We start from the raw sequence: 25,802 nt of genomic DNA, 5'->3' as shown, positions 1-25,802 counted from the left end.
CTGCAGGATCCCTCCAATGCTACAGATGTGCTTCTCCATGACAGCAGGAACCCTGGCTGATCTGGTTCTCACTCATGTGGAAGAGTCCCAACGTCCAAGCACCTGTTTGTACACAGGGCTCCTGTACATCAATGCTGATACCTGGGCATGACCAGCAGGTGGCATCTTGCTCTTCCCTTATGAGTTTGATAAATGGACAGAGCACCCTCTGAACACACAGGAGCATAGGATGCTGCTGAAACCAAGTGAGGCCATCTAGCACAGTGTCTCTACTGACTGGCAAGGGCACTGCAGGGTTTCATGACCATCTCTACCTGGAGATGCCAGAATTTGAAATTGGGACCTTCATCACACAAAAGAGGTGCTCTGCCACTGAGCTACTGCTCTTCCCATACAGCCACACCTGAGAATAATTAAGACACAGGGCAAAGCTATTTGGGGGGGGGTGTTATTGGGTTGTGGGCATTATTTTTATTGTGCATTTTGTGATTTTATATTGTTATTTTATGTTGTGAACTGCCCAAGGCCTGCGGGTATTGGGTGGTATACAAAGGTAATAATAATAATAATAATAATTAATTCCAGTAGCATTCCAGTTTGTCATAGGTATGAGCTTTCGTGTGAAGTGTGCATGCACACGAAAGCTCATACCTATGACAAACTTAGTTGGTCTCTAAGGCGCTACTGGAAGGATTTTTTTATTTTGTTTTGACTGCGTCAGACCAATGCGGCTACCTACCTGTAAATAATAATAATATTCTGATGGAGTCATCAAGGGACCAGACAAATTTAGTCCAAACCTTGATTAAATCCTGAGGGCACCCATTGACTCTTTCTTATAATAGAGCCTTTGCACAGGGTGGTTGCTGTAAGTTGGCTCTGTGAATTGGAGGCCGGGGGATGGACGGACAGCCCAACTCAGCAGGCGTTGAGCTCTCCTGTCAACCCAGACTTATGCAGAAGTAAGTCTTGCTGAATTCAGCAGGGTTTGTTCCAAAGTAAATGTGGGCAGGATACCACCCTTAGGCTGCAGTTTTATGTTAGCATCCCTAGGAGCAAATCCAATTGAACTCAGTGGAACATAACCTCTGAGTAGCTACATATAAAGTTGCATTGTCCATCCTTAAAAATAGTTATCTGTTTTTTTTCCAGCAGTAGAAATGTGTTAAGCCGAAGAGACTTTTTAAAGGAAATACCAGCCAAACACTGGAATTTGAGAACCCCCCCATACAAATGATGACAGGCTGTGAGCCATAACATGACATTATTACACCACGCATAGCCAAATAAGAGATATTTAAATATTCTTCATTCAACTAAATCTTTGGGAAAGTTCATTCAAGGCATACAATGAAGCATTTGTCTCTTGCAGTTGAACCAGTCACAGAAGGTTTATGGGAAACATTTAGAAAAACACTCATTAAAGCAAAGACAATCTGAAATGGGAATGAAGAACAACAATGCATCAAAGAAACCATACATACATACAAAGAGTCCCTAGATTTATAGACATCAGAGGACAAAGCTGACAAAGGAGGTTTGTGTAAGATGAGGAGTTACATCACTTCCTCTTTTGAAAAGCAATCCGTAGCCTTGGGATGAATCTCCGTCAAGCTGGCAACAAAAAAAGGAAAGAACTTCACATTCCACTGCTGCACATTGGAAAGAGTTGCATGGAAATAACCAGTATCAGAGGAATTTGTACCAGGAGTGGATGGATTTAAATGACAGCTTGTTCAGGACATCTGAATGGGTATTTGTCTTGTCACCTATGGGGTCCCCAATCTGTGCCTGTTTGGCAAACTAAGAAGCTATCTTGAACACCACAAAATACCCATTTCACAGACAAAAAACTGATCATGCTAATAGCTGTATCCCTACCCCAAATGGGGACAATGCCTTCACATGTCCTCAAACAAAATAAAACAAAGAAAGCAGGCAGCAGCTTTCTGCACAAGAGTAAACGACCACCAAGCAAATAACCTCCTCAAAACCAAAAGCAAAAATAACAACCCCCATCCAATTTTTAAATAGATAAAACTTGGGAGGGTCAGGGAGTCTTAGCAGGCACCAAGGAAAGTATCTGAGGATATATGGGTGCCACGCTGAGACCCTAGATTTACAGTAAGCATAGTACTTTAATGTCCACAATTTAGAAAGTGTCAAAACACTTTCCCACATACTCCTGAGAGCTCTGAGCTCCATGCCTTTATTATTATTGCATGTTTTACCTTTTTCTTATTTTATCGTTATACTTTGCTTTATTTATTCATTCTTTAAATATGCATGTACACAGAACCATCAGTGTGTATATGGTGTCTTTCTGAGTTATGTAGGAAAAAGAGGGAGTTCTTTGCCCCCAAGGAGCTTACAGTCTGGACAATGTGGGAAAGACTATAGTGAGGGAGGCAGAGCCAAGGAGGAGGAGGGAAGACTGATGGGCCAATGCAGCTGCTTGGTTGCAGCTGGGAATGATAAACAAGGGAGCTGCAAAAGGTAACAATGAGCAGGTGAGTTTTGGGAAGGGCTCAGAAGAAAGAGAGAGCAACAGGAACAGTTTGCTCAGTGGGGGTGGAGCCTTTTGGTGGCAGCATTACTGCCATTTACTGAGAGAGAGAAGTTAAAAGGTAAGCACATGGAGCTTGAAAGGAGATGTGACTCCAGAGAAGAGATGTGACTCCAGAGAAGGGTTGTGAATAGGTGTGGACAACAAGATAGGTTGAGAATTGTGGCAACAGTGTTTTGGATAGAGATGAAAGGAACAGAGTGTGAAGTGGAAAGATTGAGTAGTCAGGACAGAAGATCAGATCACAAACCAAGGTTTGCTTGAGGGAACAAAAAGGAATGTTGCTGCTGCAGGGGTCTACAAAGTGAAATGGCATGATTTGATAACAGCAAGGAGGTATCAATGGCTGTGATGCTGACAGGTCAGGTATGGTGTGGGATCAAGGAGTGGGAGTTGTGGGATGAAAAATAAGCAGCTTAGTCTTGGACATCTTGAGTGTGCAACTGTGTCAGATGCCAGCCTGCTACCTACCTGCTGTGGTTAACACTTCCACTGCCCACCTGGCTACTAGGTGGCACTGCAGAAAAACCATCTGGAGCACAATTCAGAACCTGGGTCCATAATCCTCTTGCCATTCCACTCCTCACTCAGTTATGTTATAGACCCCTGCAAACTGCCTAAGAACCTGCAGCAGAACTGTGAAAAGAACTATCGGTGAAATATTCAGTTTGGATTCAGAGCGCTCTGTGTGTTGAGTCAATATGTATTCATATGTATGTTTAGGTAACTGAAAATGAGAACAAAATTGATTTCATATTTAAGCAATTCTCCTTCCTGTTGCAACAGGGGCATTGTTTTGTTTTTGTTCCAGTTTTTATTGTGTATTTTGTGTGTTTTTTTAATCTTGTATCTTTATGTTGTGAACCACCCTCTGATCTACTAATGAAGGGCAGTATAAAATTTTAAATAATAACATCAAGTTTCCACCTTAACCAGAAACCCCTCCTGCAGCATTTTATAAGGGTACTCGTAGAGAAGCAGTAGCAGAATTAAAAATTGAGATGTGTATGAATAAAAACTGAGATGTGTATGAAGAGTCTTCACAATTCAGAGGCGGGCAGGCTACATCCCTGTGTGCTACTTCAGGGAATCGAGAGCCCTCCAGTGCCTAATGGCCCTTGCTAAGGAAGCAGGTACTCAGCTCCATACTGATGCTGTTCCAAGCTCTAGATGGCTGACAATGTCAACCTGACATCGACCAGAAAGGAGAGCTGGAAGGCTCCTGTGTACGAGTTCCTTCAGGGCTGCAAATTCAGAGGACGTGACTGTGATGACTCACTGTGTATTTTCCCAGTTTTACTGCACTGGCCTTCTGTTGGTTCCACCTGCTGCTTGTTTTTTACTCCACTCCGTTTCATTTGAGTTTGTACAAAGGTATCAGATGATCCCCGCACTAACTTAGATCTATATATGAGCTTATCCCTTTTGCAGCTCAGCTCCTCTGTTCATGCCATCTCGGAAGCAAGCCACGTTGCGTTTCAGCAGGGTTTGCTCCCAAGGAAGTAGGAACAGCCCTCGGTAAGGTTGACTGGCAACTTGAGAATGCACAGTAACAAGAACTAAATGCCCATCTAGTCCAGCATCCAGTTCTCAAAGGGGCCAACCAGCTTCCTCTGGGAACCCCACAAGCAGGATCTGAGCCCAAGAGCACTCAACCCACTTGTGTTCTCCAGCAACTGGTAATAATAATAATAATAATAATAATAATAATAATAATAATATATTATTTATACCCCGCCCATCTGGCCGGGTCTCCCCAGCCACTTTGGGCGGCTCCCAACAGAAGAATAAAACACAGTAATCTATTAAACATTAAAAGCCTTCAGATGTCGTCTAAAAGTCTGGTAGTTGTTTTCCTTTCTGACATCTGATGGGAGGGTGTTCCACAGGGCAGGCGCCACCACCGAGAAGGCCCTCTGCCTAGTTCCCTGCAACTTGGCTTCTCGCAATGAGGGAACCACCAGAAGGCCCTTGGTGCTGGACCTCAGTGTCCGGGCAGAATGATGGAGGTGGAGACACTCCTTCAGGTATACTGGACCGAGGCCATTATAGACATGCCTACTCTGATAGTGGAGGTAGTACATAGCCATCATGGCTGGTAGCTATTGATAGGAATAAGGTCTGCTTCTGCGATGTCACCAGATTAGATAAAGACATGAGCTTCATGTTTAATTAGAACTGTAGAATTCAAAAACCGATGTAGGAAGCAGGCTGCAGGCAGAGGTATATTATGAAGTACATTCCAGAGACAATAAAGATGGCTGCTGTGTCCTGCTTTTCACCATCAGATCCTGAGGTTGAATTTGGCTACATCTGTCCAGAAATCTGACCCACTTTCTTTAGTTCCCTTTACCAGGCTATGAGGTGCTGAATAAAGGGCACCATTGTTCCTTTTGTATATTCCTCCTCTATTATTCAGGACCTTTATTCATACCACCTTTCTGAAAGGAACTCAAAGAACTTTTCTCGTGTATAGGACTCTATGGGGCAGATTAGGGTATAATGTAACCTATTGCCCTGCAGGTTTTTAATTCCAAGATTGTTTCAACTAGTATGCCACCCATTTGATGGCTTCTGTGGCATCGCAGGACTTTCACCAGCTGCAATCCTTCCTGCACAGAGTCCATGGGCCATTCTTGTCCATGGCCATTAAGAGTACTACAGTGCATTGCATGCCTTTGGGAGACTTATTGGGAACTCCAGTTCAAAATTCAGCAGCTAGGTTATTAACTGGGCCAGCTGTATGAAACAAATAAACACTACTGCCCACTCATCTGTTTCTGAGAAGAATCCAGAGTGATTGCGCTTTCCATGGAAGCCAACTTACAACAGAAAAGCCTAAGCTGCTTGGGATCTGGGTACCTAAGGACCACCTTTTGTCACATCAGCCTGCCTGACCACATCAGAGACTGTCCTCTCAATTCCCCCACCTGCATCTGAAATTAGCTGCGGTAAGGACCTAAACCAATGGCTTCAGGTTACAAGAAAGAAGATTGCGATTAAACATCAGGAAGAACTTTCTGACAGCAAGAGCTATTTCAAGAGTGGAACAGATTCCTATGAGAGGTGGTGGACTCTCCTTCCTTGGAGGTTTTTAAGCAGAGGTTGGATGCTTTAGTTGTCAGGGATGCTTTAGTTGAGATTCCTGTGCTGCACGAGGTTGGACTAGATGACCCTTGGGGTCCCTTTCAACTCTACAATTCTATGATTCTCAGTCTTCTTCTTCTTTATTATTATTAAAAACTTTTTATTAAGAACATATAATTTAATATGAAAATAAGAAAAACTAATACAATAGAAAATGAAAATTAAGTGCACGCACACACAGAGAGAAATAAATACAAATTTGGGTTATTTCATTCACAATCTCTGAGATAAACAATAATAAGGTAGTAACATATTAGATAGATAGACAGACAGACAGACTACACACACACACACACCGGTAAAACTTGGAAAATTAGAATACAGTATCGTCAAAAAGTGCATTTGTTTCAGTAATGCAACTTTATTTTTATTTTTATTTTTACAAATGCTTTCTTTTGGAAATTCCACAGTAATAAAACAAATAGTTACAATAATACAAAAACAAACAAACAAAAAAAACATCGCTATTACATTTCATTAATTACATTCCATTTATAATTGACCCGCCTAATGACAAAAAATTACATTTATAAAGGCTTGACATATCTTGCTTTGCATGTCATGCATCTATCTCATATATTGGTTTCACCTTTTAAGTTGCATTACTGAAATAAATGCACTTTTCAACAATATTCTAATTTTCCAAGTTTCACGTGTGTATCTACCGTATATAAAATTTGCTTTATTCAAAAATATCAGGATCTTGTCTTCAAGGTGATATTCTTACTTGAAGCTGAAAATTTACTAGGCATTCCAAACACAGTGTATTTCACAGGAGGCATTTAAACATTGTTGTCATCATATGTATCTGCAAAATAAACTTTTGCAACATAGTTTTAAATCTTTTTTAAAACTTGTCCTTTAGTATGCTTAATTTTAGGGACACAGATGGCGCTGTAGTCTAAACCACAGAGCCTAGGGCTTGCCGATTGGAAGGTCAGCGGTTCGAATCCCCGCGACAGGGTGAGCTCCCGTTGCTTGGTCCCTGCTCCTGCCAACCTAAGAGTTCGAAAGCATGTCAAATTGCAAGTAGATAAATAGGAACCGCTCTGGCGGGAAGGTAAATGGTGTTTCCGTGTGCTGCCCGTGGTTCGCCAGAAGCGGCTTGGTCATTCTGGCCACATGACCTGGAAGCTCCCTCGGCCAGTAAAGCAAGATGAACGCCGCAACCCCAGAGTTGTCCGCGACTGGACCTAACAGTCAGGGGTCCCTTTACCTATGCTTAATTTTTGAGTTGTTTTTTCAACAGTAGCTATGGACCAGATTTGACTATACAACAAATCCTTATTTAATTCCTCTAAGTAGCTCCATTTTTTTTACAATAGCCATCCTGGCAGCTTACAATAAATACATAATCAATTCATTATCCAAGCCTTCTTCATTTGACCCGCCCCATTTCCCCAGTAATGCTAATGGTGTGGCAGCATTATGGACAGGGAGGAGTGAAGTGGCTGCTGTCTCCTCTCCAGGACATGTGAACCAGGCCACTATGCATTGCATGATTAACATATGTAGGACAATTCTATTAATAGCTTTTATCATGGTTAGTATTCTATAAATGAGTGTGCATTTCTTATGGAATGGTAAGTGGAGGTTTTCAAAACTACTGCAAACCCGCCCCATCATGCCATTATCACAGTGGCTGGGAGGCCTTTCTACAATGATTACATATACGAATATAATTGAAAAACCATTTATTATTATTATTATTTAAATGAAGTGCTCCTTCTTTAGGAACAGGTCCATTTAACTGGTAATTTTGGCTTAAGTTCAGCTCTTGAGAGCTTCATTATAGGATTCCCCCCCCCCCTTTACTGCATCAAGGAAAATGCACTCCGTAGATAAGTCAGGCAACTTTATAGGACAGAAAATATTCTGCACCAATGAAGGGAAACCTTTGGCCCTCCAGGAGATTGAACTCCAATCCCCACCCACTCCATCATGGCCAATGGTCCGGGATGCTGAGAGTTGCAGAGCCACAACATCCCCCTTCCTGTTTGACACTCTATCAGTGTCGTTCCAGTATTATTTCATGGCTTGAGTTCATGTGATCCAGATGGTAAACTGTCATGGGATTTAGTACAGCCATGTTCCTCACTGTCAATCCTAGTGTTAGAGCACTGCATGGTTCTCCTACATTAGGGATGGAGGAATCTTTGGCCCTCTAGATCAGCCATAGGCAACCTTGGCTCTCCAGATGTTTTGGAACTACAACTCCCATGATCCCTAGCTAACAGGGCCAGTGGTCAGGGATCATGGGAGTTGTAGTTCCAAAACAGTAGTTGCCTATGCCTGCTCTAGATGATGCTAGGTGTTGTACAGCTCCCATCAGCCCCAACAACCATGGCCAATGGTCAGGGATGATGGGAGTTGTAGTTATGGAATATCTGAAGGGCCAAAGATTCCTCCTCTTTGAGGAACCCTGTGGAGTCCTCCCACTCTCTGGATCAGCTGAAAGCCCTGATATGTGGACATTCTCAAATCAGTTCACCAAGGAGTTAAAACACCTGAAATTGTTAGCAGCACGCTGACATTTATACCTCTTCATGTTCAGGCATTTGGCCCTGATCAGACTGGACAGCTGAATATAAATAGGAGTCAATCCTCTTCAGCGTAATTAATTGCACCCACAGCAATAATTTCATAACCAAAGGAGGATGAAAGCAGATTGATTATTGATTCACTTTCTGTAATTGTTGTTTTGGCTTGTACATTTTCAGCAATGCTATTAGTATAGATGTTGTGTTCTGTGTTTGTGATAAAACATCTATGCTGATGTAATCCACTCTTTTTCCTATGCATAGAAAAGAAACAAAAACTCCATCAAAAATGATCAATATTGCCCCAAAGATGTTAAGCGCTACAAATATAGGGATCTCTAGGTGGGACAGCAGAGGGGAAGAATGTTCCGCTGTGAAAGCAGAAACTCATGCACTGATACATTGTTCACCTTAGCACTATGTTGGATTTAATGGTAGTGCAATTGCATAGAAAATGAGTCTTTTCTTGTAGATAATTCTCACAGTTAACACAGGTGGCTTAGGGTTAGCTTAGTTATTGGGATGTGACACGTTTCCTATAGGGAGGAACTGCAGCAGTTTCACATCTGAACATTTAAGTCAAGGACTCTAGTTTGTTACTTTTTTTGCTAAATTAATTTATTACAGTGGTACCTCGGTTTATGAACACAATTGGTTCCAGAAGTCTGTTCATAAACTGAAGCGTTCATAAACTGAGGCGGACTTTCCCATTGAAAATAATGGAAAGTGAATTAATCCGTTCCAGATGGGTCTGCAGCGTTCGTAAACCAAAAATTCATAAACCGAGGTGTTGATAAACCGAGGTTCCACTGTATGCCTTTGTAGCATGTTCACATTTTAGGTGGCTCTGCCACAAAGCTTTAACTCAGGCATCCCCAAACTGCGGCCCTCCAGATGTTTTTGCCTAGAACTCCCATGATCCCTAGCTAACAGGACCAGTGGTCAGGGAAGATGGGAATTGTAGTCCAAAACATCTGGAGGGTCAAAGTTTGGGGATGCCTGCTTTAACTTGACTGGGCCCTCCATTCTAGATCAAGTGCAAGGGAATCCCCACACAGAGCACATTCCAGTAATGCAGTCTTGAAGTAAACAACACATAGACTACTGTACTGTAGCCAAGTTTTCTCAATCCAGGAACCGTTGTAGCTGTTGTACAAGTCGCAGCTGGTGAAAGGCGCTTCTAGCCATTGAAGTGACCTGGGCCTCCAGAGACAAAGCTGGATTCAGAAGCACCCCCAAACTTCACCTTTGGGGCACCTCCAAGCACTTGACCTTTTTTAAGACATGGGAACCACTCACCCACAGAGCCTCTGTCTTGCCAGGATTCAAGCTCAACTTGTCTTTCCTCATCCATTTCACCACTGTGTCCTCTCCTGATTCAGATGTTGTGAAGAAAGACTATTGGCACCTTGCCCCAAAGCTCCTAATGACCTATTCCCGCAGCTTCATATAGATATTAAAGAGCATGGAATAGTCTCTTACAGATAGAAATTCCATAACCCGACTAGTTCTGGTGTTGCAAGAGCCTCAGTTAAGAGGTCACCACCCAAGGTATCTCAGGTATTGATCCACTCTAGGTATCTCAGCTGGCGAAGTCTGCTAAATTAATGTGATGTGGTTGGAGACAGACTTTATTAAAGCTCCACAATGGTGCCACAGTTCTCTGTTGCTATGGAAACCAAGCTGTGGGAAGGCATAAAGACCAAAAAATAATAATAAATTGAGACCCAAAGCATCAGCTCTCTTCTTTTTTCTCTTTTTCATGTGATGTTCCCATGGGGACCGTTGAAAGCCTCATGGATGTATAACCATGAGAAAAGTCTAGAAAGGCTCCACGGAAAAGAGCAAGTCTCGGCTCTCTTTGTCAGTCACCCACAGCTGAACAATCAGCAGTATTCTTTGATGACAGTGCGAGGGGGAGAGAGAAAAGTGTCACACAAAAGCCATTAAGTCAGGCAGGACAGACTTTGTGTACCGAAATGATACTAATAACGACAGAATGGCTGCTAATAAGACTAGCTTTACCGTAGCACTAAAGGAGCTTGGTGCAGTTTGTTCCCGCATCAATTATCATATCTGGCAAGAAGTCCTGATCTTAGCAGATTTATGGCTAGTTCCTGGGATGTTGCTGGAGCAGCATTAAGTTAGAAGAAATGCAAAGGAAGTCAAAGAGGAAAACAACTACCAGACTTTTAGAAGACATCTGAAGGCAGCCCTGTTCAGGGAGGCTTTTAATGTTTGATGGATTACTGTGTTTTATTTTTCTGTTGAAAGCCGCCCAGAGTGGCTGGGGAAACCCAGCCAGATGGGCGGGGTATAAATAAAAAAATATTATTATTATTATTATAAGTCAGTCACTCTGCTAGACTTGTTTTGTATTGTGCCATCATAGAGTGCCAAGGAACAGACACAAAGGAAGGGCAGATTACATTTCAAGTCAAAGAAAGGGAAATAGTAAATAATAATGATAATAACTGATGATGGCTCTCTTTTTGAAAGCCTAGGTGAGCTGCTCTTGGAGACCTATATTCATGCACCTGTGCTTTGAGCAGACCTTGAAAGCCATTTCAAATCCAGCCAAGGCTAAAGAAATCAAAAGAGTCTTTTCCTCTTGACTGCATGACAGTAAAAGGCCCCTCTTCAAAACGACTCTGTTTCCTCTCTGTCTCAAAAACACCCCTATCCCTGCACAGCTGAAAGGATTTTGATGCTGAGCACAGACTCTGGCAAAGAGCCTGAAGCTCATCTTCTATCACCACTCTTTTCTAAAAAGTGCTCCTCCCCAATATTTCCTTTCCCCCTCAAAAAGTAGGGCTTGCGAGTTGCACCCTGCGGCCCAGTGACTGAGGCAGAGTTACTGGTATATACCAGTCCCCGTGGCTCTGGAAGGCCACATAAAGATGTCAACTTGGGCAGTTTCAAAAGATCAGACAAATTCATGGAGGCCAAGGCTATCAGTGGCTCCTGTCAAGAAGCTTCTGAATGCCAGTTGGTGGAAACTGCAGGAAAGGGAGAGGTCTTTGCCTTGTGGATTCCCCATGGGCATCTGGTTGGGCACACTGAGAACAGGATGGCGGACTAGATGGGCCTTTGGCTTGATGCAGCTGGGCTCTTCTGACATTCACAGAAGGAGCCAGTTGGTACCACTGTTCTCTCCCTCCTCCCATCCCACAAAGTGAATGGCATTTTAACATTACACTGAAAGTGAGGGCTGCTATTACACTGGGGTTGAGTATCGGCTCCAGCGGAAGGCCACCCTTGTTTCCAATCCTGTGAATCACTGGACCAGGAGGAAGCATACCTGCCAAGTTCCTGCCTGAAAAATAAGGGATCGGACCGGAAATAGCAGACCGGAAGTAGCGCTGCCGCCATTTTGGAACTGGGCAGAGCATGCTCAGAAGTGACTTTTGATGCTGCTCTGCCCAGTTCCAAAATGGCCGCCACACCAGAAGTTGCACTGCAGCCATTTTGGAACTGGGCAGAGCAGCATCAAAAGTCGCTTCTGAGCATGCTCCGCCTAGTTCCAAAATGGCTGCCGCACCAGAATAAACCGGGGGAAAACAAAAAAAATCGTTTTTCCGGCTGGGAACAGCTGGAAAAATGGGGTTTTCCCAGGGAATATGGGAGACTTGGCAGCTATGGGAGGAAGACAGTGAACATTTCAGAGCCCAAGGGGGGGTGTTGTTTGGGGGCGGCTGATTAGGGCCTGAGCCCCTGGTTTGTTGTGTCAGGCCCTGGAATTCCTCTCCTCCTTTTTTTAAAAAAAGTGTGGGTGGAATTCAGTGTCACGCTATGGTGAATGTCCCATCAGCACATGTTTTGCAGCTTGCCAGACAGAACGGTCCCTCCCCCTCTCCATGCACACTTCTGGGGGTCCTCCCCTCCCCCAGCAATTTCCTCCCAATATTCTCAGTACTTCCACTGTGACTATGTCAATCACTTCTTCCCTGTTGGTGAGGTCCAGGTCCAAGATAAATGACCCCCTTCTTGCTTCTTCTACCTTCTGGAAAATGAAATTATCATTGAGGCAATGGAAGAATTTGTTAGACAGAGTATGTGCTTCAACAGATACTGGGGTAGTCTTTCATGACTACTAGATCTCTTTCTTTTGAATGTTTGGTAATCTGTTGGAGAAGGGCATCATCCAAGTCTTCAATCCGTCTTAGAGATCTATAGCAGGCACCCACCGCAAAGTCACTGTTGTTTCCCTCTCTTACAGTTTTTACCCATTCACTCTCAATCTGCCTTCCATATTCCAGGCCATGGATCTCTTCGCAAGTGTATACTTCATTTACATATAATGCTGCTACTCCTCTCTTCCTGTTTGGTCTATTCCTTTTGAACAGGTTATACCCCTCAATTTCTACATTCCAGTCATGCATCTCATCCCATCAGGTTTCAGTAATGCCTATTGGGACATATTTACCATCCTGTATTAAGAGCTCAAACCATGGTTGTCATGGAGGCCATGAAGTCTTGAGCTAGTTGATATGATTATTGTGATTGCCGGATTATATTTGTTTTTACTCTGTAAAGTCTACAGGGTGTTAGCTGAGGATGGAAATATTAGAAACCATGTGCCGATCAAGTGTGATCTAACACTACCTCAACAGTCTTAGTTCTTCTCCCACAGCATACTTTTGTTTTGTTTTTTTAATTTTAATCTTATTAAAGGTTTTCTTGGTTTTCAAAAGTAAATGCCTTGTCTTTTTCAGGTTGTACAGTCTTACAAATCAGTTACATTTGTTGTGAGACCTTAGTGTTTAGTACAATATAAGGTTGGGGAAGAAGGGGGGGAGAGGAGGGGTAGGGTGGGGTGGTGAGGCTTATATTCTTTTGTATCATGTGCGTGGGGTTTTTTGTGTCCGAGTCAACTGGGTAGGTCCTCTTTCTATTTGTTTATTACATTTCCTTGGTAGTGAGAGATAGTGGGGGGGGGGCAGGATGTGGTTGGTTGTCTGTGGTTGGTTGCAGTGGAGTTTGTTTGCACTAGGGGGGGCTTGTTGGGTCAGGTAAACCAGATTGATTTGTATGCTGTCGGGGGATTCTTGTTGTTTTCTTGTTGTGTTGTGTATGTGACAAAGGGGTGCCATACTGGAGTGAAGGCGTCCTCTTCTATTTCTCCCTATGTCAGTTTCAGTTTATTGGTTACCGTATTTTTCGCTCCATAAGACGCACTTTTTTCCTCCTTAAAAGTAAGAAGAAATGTCTGTGCGTCTTATGGAGCGAATGTGTGGTCCCTGGAGCCGAATTGGCCAGGGGATAAAGGCAGATTGTGTGTGTGTGTGTGTGGTTTTTTTTAAGAAAGAGCTAAAGGCTAACAAGAGGGGAAGAGAGTGTTGAAAGGACCCGCTCAGCAGCTGAATGCAAGAGATCGGGGAGGGAGATAAAGGAGCTAGCTCCCTTCCCGGCCCCGCCCAGGCCTCAATTGTTGTCTGCAGAGGGAGGCTGCTTGTTTCCCCAGTGACATGTGACTGGCTGATTAGATTATCTGTCTGGAAACTGTAGAAATGGGTCCCTTTCCTTTCCTAGAGAAGCTGCAAAACTGTGAGTTGAACCCCATAAAACCAGGATCCCCCCCTTGCAAGGTAAGCTCAACAACTTCGAGCTGATCCTCAAAAACGGAGCTTTCCCCCTTTGCAAAAAAAGCTGCACAACTTTGAGCTGATCCTCAAAAAAATGGAGCTTTCCCCCTTTGCAAAAGAAGCTCCCTCAAATATTTAATTGGGGGCGGGGGGCGGGCAAAGGCACCTAGGCCTCTAGGAGTTGGCTGCTATGCCTAGGACAATTCAAGACTCTTATAGGACTGCTGTCCAGAAGGGTTGGATTTTAGGGCATTCCCACCACATGTGGAGGTATGTGCCTCTGGAGGTGCAGACTCTCCAATATCCTGGTGAGGTTCCTGGGTGTATCAGCACCAGTTTCCATGGTATTTAGTACCACCTGTAGGTGAGTTTCAGAGTGAGTTCCCTTCTTTTGGCTGATACGGACTTAAAGGGAGGTTTAGACCACATTCTGGTCCCTTGGGTGGGGTTAATTTCAAAGCCTATGCCGTGCTCCCATTGTTCTTTGATTGCATCAAGGGAGTTTGTGGGATTTTTGGAGCAGTATTTTGTATACATATTGTGGATACCATCCCTTTACTGTGTCCCTTTGCCGTCAGGAAAAGATTTTTGAAGGTGGTCAAGGGCCTAGTGGCTGCTGATTTTACTGCTCGATTGTTTAAGAAGGCATGTAGTTGAATGGTGTGTTAGCCAAGGTATTTGGGTGTCCCTTAGTTTGTCTTGTATTTCTTGTTTTGGTATGGTATGGGTTTGTTGTTTTTTGTAGAAGTCTTTTAGACAGTGTAGGCCTTTGGCTTGCCAGGTTTTTGTCTGGAGACTTTGTGTTATGTGTTGGAATAGTGGGTGATAGGCCAGGGGAGTTAGTGGGGATGGGGACAGTTTGCCTACTTTTCCCTTCTGTGTGAACCTGTTGTGGGGATTTTCTTTAGTTTGTTTTGGAGAAATGGGCATGCTGTTGTGGGGATGTTTTTGATGGTGTCTCTCTCCAAGTGGACCCATTGTTTCATCTCATCTTCTAGAGTGTATGGAATTATGTAGCATACTTGGTTGGTGATGTAATTGGTGATGTAATATGATTCTATGTTGGGGATTCCCCATCCTCCTTCTGAGGAGGGGAGGTGCAGGTATTTAGGGCTTATTCTTGGCTTTTTGTGTGAGAAAATAAACAAGTATAGTTTTTTCTGCCACTTCTGGAGCTGGGTTGGGGGAATCCAGATTGGGGTTTGGAATAAACAGGTTAGTTTTGGAAGGGTAATCATTTTGAACACAGCATACTTTTGTGATTATGATGATGAAATCTAATTGCATCACAAGGGGCTGCCACCTTTGGCTCTAGAAAAGGGAATAATTACATCCACAATTAATCATTTACATGATGTAGGAGGATGATTAGACAAATTCATGAAGGATAAGGCTATCGTTGACTGTTGGCCATTATGGCCATACTCTACCTCCCCTCCACAGCAGGAAGCAGCAATGCTTCTGAATGCCAGTTGCTAGAAACTGCCAGAAGGGGGTGTGTTCTTGTGCTTGGATCCTTCATCTGTGTTTCCCACAGACACCTGTTTGGACACTGTGAAAACAGGATTCAGTACTGGATGGGCCACTGCCTGATCCAGCAGGCTCTTATGTTTTTATATTGGAGGACGGACGAACATATTTGCTAGGGTGACTCCTAGATCTGTCAGTCATGGAGGAAGTTAAAAGGCTGTGCCTCAATTTGCCAATTAAGTTCTCCTTACTCAAGAGCTCCAAAAGAGGGAACACGGTATGTGATTTAACATCCAAGGGCTGATTTTACATTTGTCACTTGTATTTTCTTCTAACTTCACAAAATTCATGGTTAATACATTTTGCACCAAATACATTAAATATGATGTAAATGTCAAACACCCGGATAAGTTCTAGAGAGGTAGCCCTATTAGTTACTTGCAACAAAAGCAAGACAGAGTTAAGGACTATCCATTATAATAATACAGAAGTCTTGCACAAGACTGATGTTGACCTATACTGAAATCCTGATCAAAGTGTCTTGCACAAGACCTCTATATTATTATTTTTTAATAATAGGTACTACTCTTAGAGTCTGTAAGCTAATCCTCCCTTTGTGCTGAGATATTGCAAGAGTAGGTCCTCTGAACTGGGGCAGCATACATTGAAAGCATGTTTAAAGCACACCCCTTTCTGCAAAGAACCCTGGGACCTGTAATTTGTCTAGGGTCTTGGGAATTGTAGCTCATTGAGTAAACTACAGTTCCCATGATTACTTGGGGATGTGAAACTATGACTATTAAAACTGTATAAATGTGGTTTAACTGTATGGTGCAAATCCACCTTTAGGTACCAGGTGAACATGTTCCTCTTCAACCAGGCCTTTGGCTGATTAGCATGAGATACCCTTTTAAATGTGTTGGGGGTGGATTATTGGTTTGTTTTTGTTCCTCTTCTTCTTATATATTTTGTGTTTTTTATATTGTATTTCTGTATTGTAAACCACCCTGAGATCTAGAGGTGAAGGGTGGTATACAAATTTAAATAAATAAATGTGTGCCTTCAGCATATGACATTTGGTGGGAATAGGCACTCATATTGTCTGGGTTGCCAGAAGCACAATGGCTAAGTTGTGTGTTCATGTGAGGAGTAAATGGATGCATGGGCATAGCCAAGGAGGGGAAGGGAGGGGCAGTGGGCCCCCTATCAATAAAAATAAATAAAAATACATAGCTAACTGAGGTTCTGCCTCCACCCAACAAAAGACCTGCCCTCCCAACAAAAGGCCTGCCCCTCCCCCCAAAAAATCCTGGCTATGCCCATGAATGGAAGTAGGGATGATGTTGCCACCACCCTGCAAAAAAATGTAATAATGAGCTTCAACAAACACAATAACTGTGGATGTATAAAGGGTTATTACTTAGCTCATTTTCCAAAGTAAGAGGAAATCTGTATGAAATGTACAAAAAGGAGAAAAAGTAAAAGATGGCCTTTTGATGCCGACAGTGCAAAAAACTTGTGTGCTTGAGCAGCACTGATTTCACAATAAACCTCCACCTGGAAGCGCCCTCTGTTGTAACCAATGCCACAAACTTAGAGATATCAATCACAACAGAGTTGATGAAACCTATTGCCACAATGAATCCGTGAGTCTTGAAGATGCCAGATATGAATTTATATCAGGACATTAATGCAAACAAAGCAGATAGCTATACAAACCTCTAACAATCTGGGACTCCAACTCAGCACAGGACCATAGCACAGGTATGATTATGATTTATTGGAAGCAATTCTGAGTTCAATAGGACAAACTCTTCAGAACGCATGCATAGGGTTACAGCTTTAATACCGCACTTTCTATGTGACACGTTGCACCATTCCTAAATGTATTTCCAGTACTGGGTCAGATGAAAGCATAAGAAGCAAACAATTAGTAGATTATGGAAATTGTCAGGGAAAATGTGCAATTGTAACGCCATTTAACAGCTTTTTGAAATTTAATTTGGGAGTGAGCTCCTCGGATCTCAGAGGAGCATGAGTAAACATGCTGAGTTGGGAAATAAAGATGCGGAGACAAAATATTATTCTCTCTCTGCCCCTAAGTTTATGCTAGGATTCTTCGGAAATGGATACGTACTAAATCAGCATACAGATAGGCGCCGTTCCATCGTGACCCTCACTCGTGAATCAGTCCTCAGTGGCTGCTCCATTTTCCAAACTCGTACATTGACTTTTCTTCCCCACTTTTCTTCCCCACAGCCTGTCACCTGCTTGATTTGTTGCTGATGATTTTGTCATGGTACTCGCCAACTTTGGATATTGTTTTCAAGGAGCATAAATTTAGAACGTGCAGTGCCGCTGTAGGGACGATTGGAGAAATTTGGAGCCAGTGAAAAAGAAAGTCGATTTTGCTGGTGTGTGTGTGTGTGTGTGTGTGTGTGTGTGTGAGAGAGAGAGAGAGAGAGAGAGAGAGAGAGGCAGGCAGGCAGGCAGGCGGGCAGGCGGGTTTCTCATAGGGACAGCCCCCTGCCCAGGGTCTGCTCACCAGCAAGTTATCTCTCCGGAGGAGGGGAGGGAACGCGCACGCTGAGGTGCCGCCCCCCAGCTCCCTTCTCTCCGCGCATTCGCTCCAGCTATTGTGACGTCACTGCGTTCTAAAAAAGAACCGAGAAAACAATCTGCATTGAGAGAAATAGATACAGTCCGGGTCCTATTTAAAGGGGAAGCACTGGGCACCCCGGAGTCATATCCAGCTTTATAAACAAAGGCGAAGCAAGGATTGCGGGAGAAGCCTCCTCAGCAAATATGGTGTCGCCGGTGACAGTGGTGAGTTCCAACAGCGAGCTTTTTAGTAAATGCAAGGCGGGTGGGGAGAGCAAGGGGGGACGGCACATATACCAGCAAGTATAAAATCAAGTGTCAAGATTGCAATAATTGCTGCCTCGGGAAGCGAGCCCTGCAGATTCGCGTCTGACGACTTCACAATCGTTTCAGGGTTTTTATTTGGACAGGTAGCCGCTGCCAGAGAGCATCTGACCTACGCTGGGAATCCTGTCCCCATCGTATGTGCCGGCTACTAGAGTAGTCCCCCGCCACCTCGTAGTACTTCCATCTCCTTGCCCTTTTTTCTTTTTACTCTCTCCTCCCGCCTCCCTCCGTAGCTGGTAGCAAAATGTGGCTGTGATGGCGGTGGAAGAAGGGGGGGGGGGTAGAGATTGGAAAGGGAGAAGAGAGACATCACGACCGGATCGTTCGTTGCTTTACATAGCAAGCGGTGTGGGGGCGTGGGGAAGAAGAGGAAACCCTGCCAAAAGTCAATAGGATGAAAACATTGGGCATGTGACTAGGAAGCGTGACTTTGTTGATTTCGCTCCTTGGGGCTTGCCGGCAAGGCACCGTTTGATTGATGGAGAAGATTGCGGGTGGGAGGGATTCCAGTTCACCTCCCCCTTTCTCTGGCGCTCCCCCCGCCCCCCCCGACTCGCCTTGCTCCGGAATTGCTGAAGGGTGGCACCATGCTGCCAATCTGCTTGCACGGCCCATATATATGTGCGTGTGCCAGGCATGTGCCATTCCCATTACGGATTTCTGATCCCCGGGTGGGTGCCCTCTGGGATCGAGGAACAACAGTGCAGATAAATCAGCAAGCTTTATTTTTGCTTCTCCCCGCCCCCTCCCCACTCCGCAGCTAATAAACATCTTTGTCGGAATGCCAGTAAGACTGCTGAAGATGTTTTGAAAATAAAATAAAAATAGGCAGATCTATAGGTATACTAAATATCTCTCTCTCTCTCTCTCTCTCTCTCTCTCCATATATATGTAGCAGAATTTTAATCTGGAGTGAATGCAGCTATGACCGATTAATAGATAGGTTGCTGAAGCAGAGTGATGTAGTCAAAAGCTTGCTAGAAGGACACAGGAGACCTGGGTTCAAATCCATTGGTACCCATGATGCTTACTGGATTTCTAGTACACAGAGCTGTTGTGAGGATAAAATATGATAATCCTTTTCAGGGGCGTACCCAGGATCAAAATTAGGGGGGGGCAAGGGGCGGGGGCAAGGGGCGGGAGGGGAGGGGCCACAGTGGGAATATGGGCGGGGCTACGTGGCCTGCGTCCTCCCAGCTCTTCTGAGGAGGCAGCCCCAGGCTCTTGTTCCCGGCGCGAAGCTCCAGAGGCGCGCGGGGAACGCAAGCCTGGGGCTGCCTCCTCCGCACCTCCCAGGTCTTCCGAGGAGGCGGCCCCAAGCTCCCGTTCCCGGCGCGAAGCTCCAGAGGTGCGCGGGGAACGCGAGCCTGTGGCTGCCTCCTCCACTTACACTCCCCGCTCCCGCTTAGCGCTCCTCCGCTTACGCTCCCCTCGCGCCTCTGGAGCTTTGCGCTGGGAGCCGGAGCCTGGGGCTGCCACGCTGCGCCCCTTAGCCTTTTGCTTCTGGGGGGGGCAATTGCCCCCTCCTGCCCCCCTGCCCACGGCACTGGTCGCCCCTCTGGGCAGCTCGCCCCATCCCCCGGGTGCGCTGTTTCCCTCCGTCTCTTACGTTTACACCCCACCGCTTTTGCAGCTCGATAGTGGGAGGGGGAGAGGAGAAAGTGCGATGGGTTATGGAAAGGGGAAAGGGCAGCTGGCTTCTAGAGTAGGGCAGCTGCCCTAACTTGCCCCGTGGTGGGTACGCCCTTGATCCTTTTGCTGTTTAGTCGTGTCTGATTCTTCGTGACCCCATGGACCATAGCACGCCAGGCTCCACTGCCTCCCGCAGTTTGGTCAAAGTCATGTTTGTAGCTTCAAGAACACTGTCCAGCCATCTCGTCCTCTGTCGTCCCCTTCTCCTTGTGACCTCCATCTTTCCCAACATCAGGGTCTTTTCCAGGGAGTCTTCTCTCCTCATGAGGTGACCAAAGTATTGTAGCCTCAGCTTCAGGATCTGTCCTTCCAGTGAGCACTCAGGGCTGATTTCCTTAAGAATGGATAGGTTTGATCTTCTTGCAGTCCATGGGACTCTCAAGAGTCTCCCCCAGCACCATAATTCAAAAGCATCAATTCGTCGGCGATCAGCCTTCTTTATGGTCCAGCTCTCACTTCCATACATCACTACTGGGAAAACCATAGCTTTAACTATATGGCCTTTGCAGTGCTATTATCCTAGAAAAAGTGCCAGAGCTCACCATGAACTTGCGCTTCCAGGTCGGAAAAATCGCCGAAAATCGTTTGTGCACATGCGTATGGGCCTCCCCCAACCCGGAAGTGCACCGGAAATGATCTCTTCTGGGTCGGGAGAGGCCCATATGCATGCGCACAAACGATTTTGGGTGCTTTTTTCCGATCTGGAAGTGCGCCGTCGCGCTGCACGCCGTAAGAGCAGGCGGCAGCAGCGGGCGGCGGGGGTCGTCGTGGGCCGGATTGGGAGGCCAATTGGGCTGCATCTGGCCCGCAGGCTGTAGTTTGGGGACCCCTGGACTAGGGTCTTGGGAGACCAGGGTTCAATTCCCTGCTCAGCCATGAAGTTCACTGGCTTGATATTGGGCCAGTCACTGTCCTTCAGACCAGTCTACCTCACAGGGTTGCCCTGAGGATAAAAGGAGAGCAAGAGAACCATGTATACTTCCTTGAGGTTCATGGAGGAAAAGTGGGATAGGAATGAAATAAAATTGTGATTAATACCTTCTTCAAAGTTATGTGCCTCACCAGGACACTTCCAGAGCTCGATGCTCTTTAATTCCAGGTGAGTGGTTTGGAGGTCAGCAGGGAAATGTTCTCTGCATGTGAAAAGAGACTTTCTTTTTATTACTTTATATATTCAAGGGCTGATCTTTGCCACAAAATCAGGTTGTGGGACTGAGATCTGGTGAAGTTACTGCAGGGGGTTCCACAGGGATAATATTTATCTCTGCAAAGAAACAAAGTGCTACCTTTTTGTCCTTGGGTACTGGTAAGAAGACTGAAAGATAATGTAGTTTTCATGTTACCTTGATTAATTTAATTCTAAGACTCGGTGATTATCATCTGCATTACTTTTATACAAGGAGGACAAAAGTGACAAATTAAAAATTTAGGAAGATTTTGAAAATTAGGAAAGTCTTTTTACTGTTGGGATAGTGTAACAAATAAGTAAACATTTTAAGCACAATTTGGCGTTTCCTTCACTGTGGTATTTCAAGGAAAAGCTGAACAGGTGTTTGCCTTAATTATAAGGCATGTTTGCTAATTTATTTATTTATTACGCCACCCTTTGTCCAAATATCTCAGGGCAGTTCACAATATAAAAATACAAAATGAGAATACAAAATACATAATAAAACAAAAACTAACCAATGACCCCCCCTCCCCCAAAACACATTTAATAGGCCACAAATAATAATCAGCCAAAGGCCTGGTTATAGAGAAACTTTTTTGCCTAGTGCCTAAAGATATGTAATGAAGGCGCCAGGCGAGACTCTCTGGGGAGAGCATTTCACAAATGCCGTTGCAGAAAAGGCCTGTTCTCATGTTCCCACCCTCCAGACGCCTTGTGAAGGAGGCACACGAGGAAAGGCCTCAGGTGATGATCACAGGGTCTGGGTCTGTTCATATGTGGAGAGGTACTAGTCCTAGTGGTATTGCGGTCCTTAAAGGAACTTCTTTTGTTGTACAAACTGAAGCACATACATAGCTCATACTTTAACATTTTCCCCCCTTTCAGCACTGTCAAAACCAGTGCTGTATTATGAAAATCATGGGCCAGACTGCTGACTTTTAATTGGGTTTGTTTTAAAGGGAAAGATAAATAGGCAGCACTCATCCTGTATTATGAAAATTGGGAACCCTAACCAGATCCTTCTTAGCCTTTCAATTGCAAGTTAGTTTAATGCCATCTATTCCGTCTGTGTATTGGAAGGAGATACTGTACTGTAATGCTTTTTCTTTAACTTGAATACATGGTGATGCTTTATAATGTGGGAATGAAGTGAAATGCAGCCTATTTTACTGGTGAAGCTTCAGGCCAAGATTTGGCCCACGTAAGCCTGAAAAGCATTTTCTGTGTCTTTACCTCATTGCCAATCTTCTTTTAGAACCAATAGAAGATTGTGCCAAAAAAAAATACTGTCTGATAAAGGAAAGGTACAGATTATCTCTATTTGAGCTTTCACCTGCCAGAATTGGATTCTTGGATTCTTTTTGCTCTTTTCCTCTGGACATGAAACACCTGGTTATAAAACATTCTGTTCTCAATATGACTTATGTAGGCTGAAACTGGAGTTTTTTGCAGGTAGATTTTGTGGCCGTCTTAGGTATCTATTCTTGTCCCTGGTTTTTTTCTTCTGTTAGATTTCTTGCTCCTTTTACTGACCAACTTTTAGACCACAAAGACATTCACTAGCTACAGAGCTGGCATCACTGAGCATAAAAGTATGACTTATTTTTGAATAAAGCATACAGAGGACCGCACTGCATATATTCTGGTAAAACAGATTTGGCAACTATAGTGTCCAAAAGTCCTTGAAGGCTTATTGAAGGCTGGGGGCACTGTTATACAGTGGTTCCGCTCCTTCCTCCTGGGCCGTGTTCAGAAAGTGGTGGTGGGGGATGAGTGTTCAGACCCCTGGCCTCTCACTTGTGGGGTGCCTCAGGGTTCCGTTCTCTCCCCCATGCTTTTTAATATCTATATGAAGCCGCTGGGAGAGATCATCAGGGGGTTTGGGCTGGGTGTTCATCAGTATGCAGATGACACCCAGCTCTACCTTTCTTTTAAATCAGACCCAGTGAAGGCGGTGAAGGTCCTGTGTGAGTGCCTGGAGGTGGTTGGAGGATGGATGGTGGCTAATGGATTGAAGTTGAATCCTGACAAGACAGAAGTACTGTTTTGGGGGGACAGGAGGCGGGCAGGTGTGGCGGACTCCCTGGTCTTGAATGGGGTAACTGTGCCCCTGAAGGACCAGGTGCGCAGCCTGGAAGTCATTTTGGACTCACAGCTGTCCATGGAGGCACAGGTTAATTCTGTGTCCAGGGCGGCTGTCTACCAGCTCCATCTGATACGCAGGCTGAGACCCTACCTGCCTGCGGACTGCCTCGCCAGAGTGGTGCATGTTCTGGTTATCTCCTGCTTGGACTACTGCAATGCGCTCTATGTGGGACTACCTTTGAAGGTGACCCAGAAACAGCAATTAATCCAGAATGCGGCAGCTAGACTAGTGACTGGGAGTGGCCGCATAACACCGGTCCTGAGAGATCTACACTAGCTCCCAGTATGTTTCCGAGCACAATTCAAAGTGTTGGTACTGACCTTTAAAGCCCTAAATGGCCTCGGTCCTGTATACCTGAAGGAGCGTCTCCACCCCCACCATTCAGTCCGGACACTAAGATCCAGCATCGAGGGCCTTCTGGCGGTTCCCTCATTGCGAGAAGTGAGGTTACAGGGAACCAGACAGAGGGCCTTCTCAGTAGTGGCACCCGCCCTGTGGAACGCCCTCCCAGCAGATGTTAAGGCAATTAGTAACTATTCTACTTTCAGAAGACAACTGAAGGCGGCCCTGTTTAGGGAAGTTTTTAATGTTTGATGCTGTACTGTTTTTAATATTCAGTTGGAAGCCGCCCAGAGTGGCTGGGGAAACCCAGCCAGATGGGCGGGGTATAAATAATAAATTATTATTATTATTATTATTTAATCGTTCATTTTTATTAGGTGTCTGAAAGCTGTGCTTAGTACCCCAAATATCTCTAGGGACAGTTGATAGTTAAAATAACTTTTTAGAAAAACCTTGCTGGGACAATCTAGTCAAACTAAGATACTTTGAAATGTAATGGGACTTACCTCTGGCACTTTGAAAAAGAATAGATAGACCTTGTACTGTACCATTTTATGAAGACTAGGGTAGCTTCCGCACTTTGAGTCTTGGGAGAGGTACGGCATCTGGATTCTCCATACAAATGACAGTAAACAGATTTTGTTCATTCGGAGGATCATAGCTTGTGTAGAAACCTTTGTCTGATGGGTTCCTACCTTGTAAGAGAAAGTTCAGAGATGTCCATGCCTTCCCACCTATTCTGCTGCACACTTAATAGAAACCTTGATCTACTGCAGGAGTTTCAGAAAATGCCTGAGGAAGCAGTAAGCTTCAAGGTCCTTTGAGAAGAGTCAGCTTTATTTTATTTAAATTGGTGTGTGTGTGTGTGTGTGTGTGTGTGTGTGTGTGTGTGTGTTTGGACATTTGGAGCCTGTAGTTTCAGTTCTCCATGTTCTCTAATTTCACTAAGCTGACAGTTCCCTTCCTTCCCCAGCAGATGCTAGTGAGGGTTCCCTGTACACTAAATGCAGTCAGATCTTAGACTGATTCTTCTGGCTCAGAGTATCTCCTTTCATGAGAGGCTAGAGGAGCCAGTCAGAGCATTCGGCAGCACTGCAGGGTTTGGAGCCTAAATCACCATGCTTGTTATTTATACAGTTTATGTGAATGTGAATGTATCTTTTATAGTATTTTTAAAACAACAACAACAACAACAACAACAACAACAACAACGTGAAAGACTATTATTATCGTAGGCTGTGCAGTTTATGACTAGCAGGGCATTTGAAATGCCCAATTCTGCTATTAGAAGAATTGCATTCTGTAAAAATAAGATATTTATGCATATTTATGTCATTTCCTTTATTTATCCTTTAATAACATATGCTTTAATTCTTCTAATAATGCAGGAAAGCTAAGCACTTTAAATTCCCACTAATTTCAATGGGAGAGATTTTTCCAGAAGCAATTCTATTCATAGAATCACAGAGTTGTAGAAATGGAAGGGATCCCAAGGGTCATCTAGTCCAGCCCCCTGCAACGCATGAATCTCAACTAAAGCATCCATGACAGAGAATTTGTGGAAGTCAGTGGAAGACTGATCTTTGGGAGAAGAAAAGCCTGAGTAAACCCTGCACAAATCCAGAGTGGAGTCCCTAAGATGGTTGGATGGTGCCTTGGATGCCTCCTTCTGGCAACTCCTGCAGCCAAACTGGTGCCAAACATATTGCTCTACCGTACTTTCCTTTGGACCAGTCTGGCTTGGAGGTCTATAGCAGACACCAGCCGTAAGGTCACTGTTGTTTCTCTCTCCTACAATTTTTGCCCATATACTCTCAATCTGCCTTCCATGCTCTGGGTCCTAGATCTCTTCACAAGTGTAGACATCCTTTGCATATAATGCTGTTCCTCTTCTCTTCCTGTTTGGTCCATTCCTTTTGAGCAGGTTGTATACTCCTCAATTTCTACATTCCAGTCATGAGACTCATCCCACTCATCCTTCATACCTACTTGGGAATAAGTCCCACTGGACTCAATACTTCTGAGTCAGCCTGTGTTGGATTGCACTGCTAAGCATGTGGTTTGTTGCAATAGCAATTACAAGTAGCACTAGATTAGTATGGAGCCTAATTACTTCTGTGATATACTCGGACAAAATTGAAGGGTATGTGGATCATTGCTCCCTGGCATTAATAACTAAAGATACATCCTGCAGTGTAACCTATATATTCTTCCA

General features: G+C 44.4%; 1 protein-coding gene across 2 annotated transcripts in view; it reads left to right on the top strand.

Moving 5' to 3' along the window:
- The first annotated feature begins 16,957 nt into the window (after positions 1-16,957).
- The window catches only part of TMEM86A (transmembrane protein 86A), a 43,371-nt gene continuing 34,526 nt past the window's right edge, over positions 16,958-25,802 (top strand). For both annotated transcript variants that reach the window (XR_015949102.1, XM_035120745.3), the window contains exon 1: positions 16,958-18,134. Coding sequence is in view for 1 of the 2 variants with exons in the window: in XM_035120745.3 (XP_034976636.1) it covers positions 18,114-18,134 (21 nt within the window). In the remaining variant the exon portion in view is untranslated. The remainder of the gene's footprint in view (positions 18,135-25,802) is intronic.

The sequence above is a fragment of the Zootoca vivipara genome, chromosome 1, assembly GCF_965207765.1.
Source record: "Zootoca vivipara chromosome 1, rZooViv2.hap1.1, whole genome shotgun sequence".
NCBI classification, from domain to species: Eukaryota; Metazoa; Chordata; class Lepidosauria; order Squamata; family Lacertidae; genus Zootoca; species Zootoca vivipara.
The sequence above is the reverse complement of the archived record's forward strand: the minus strand, read 5'-3'. Positions and strand labels throughout refer to the sequence as shown.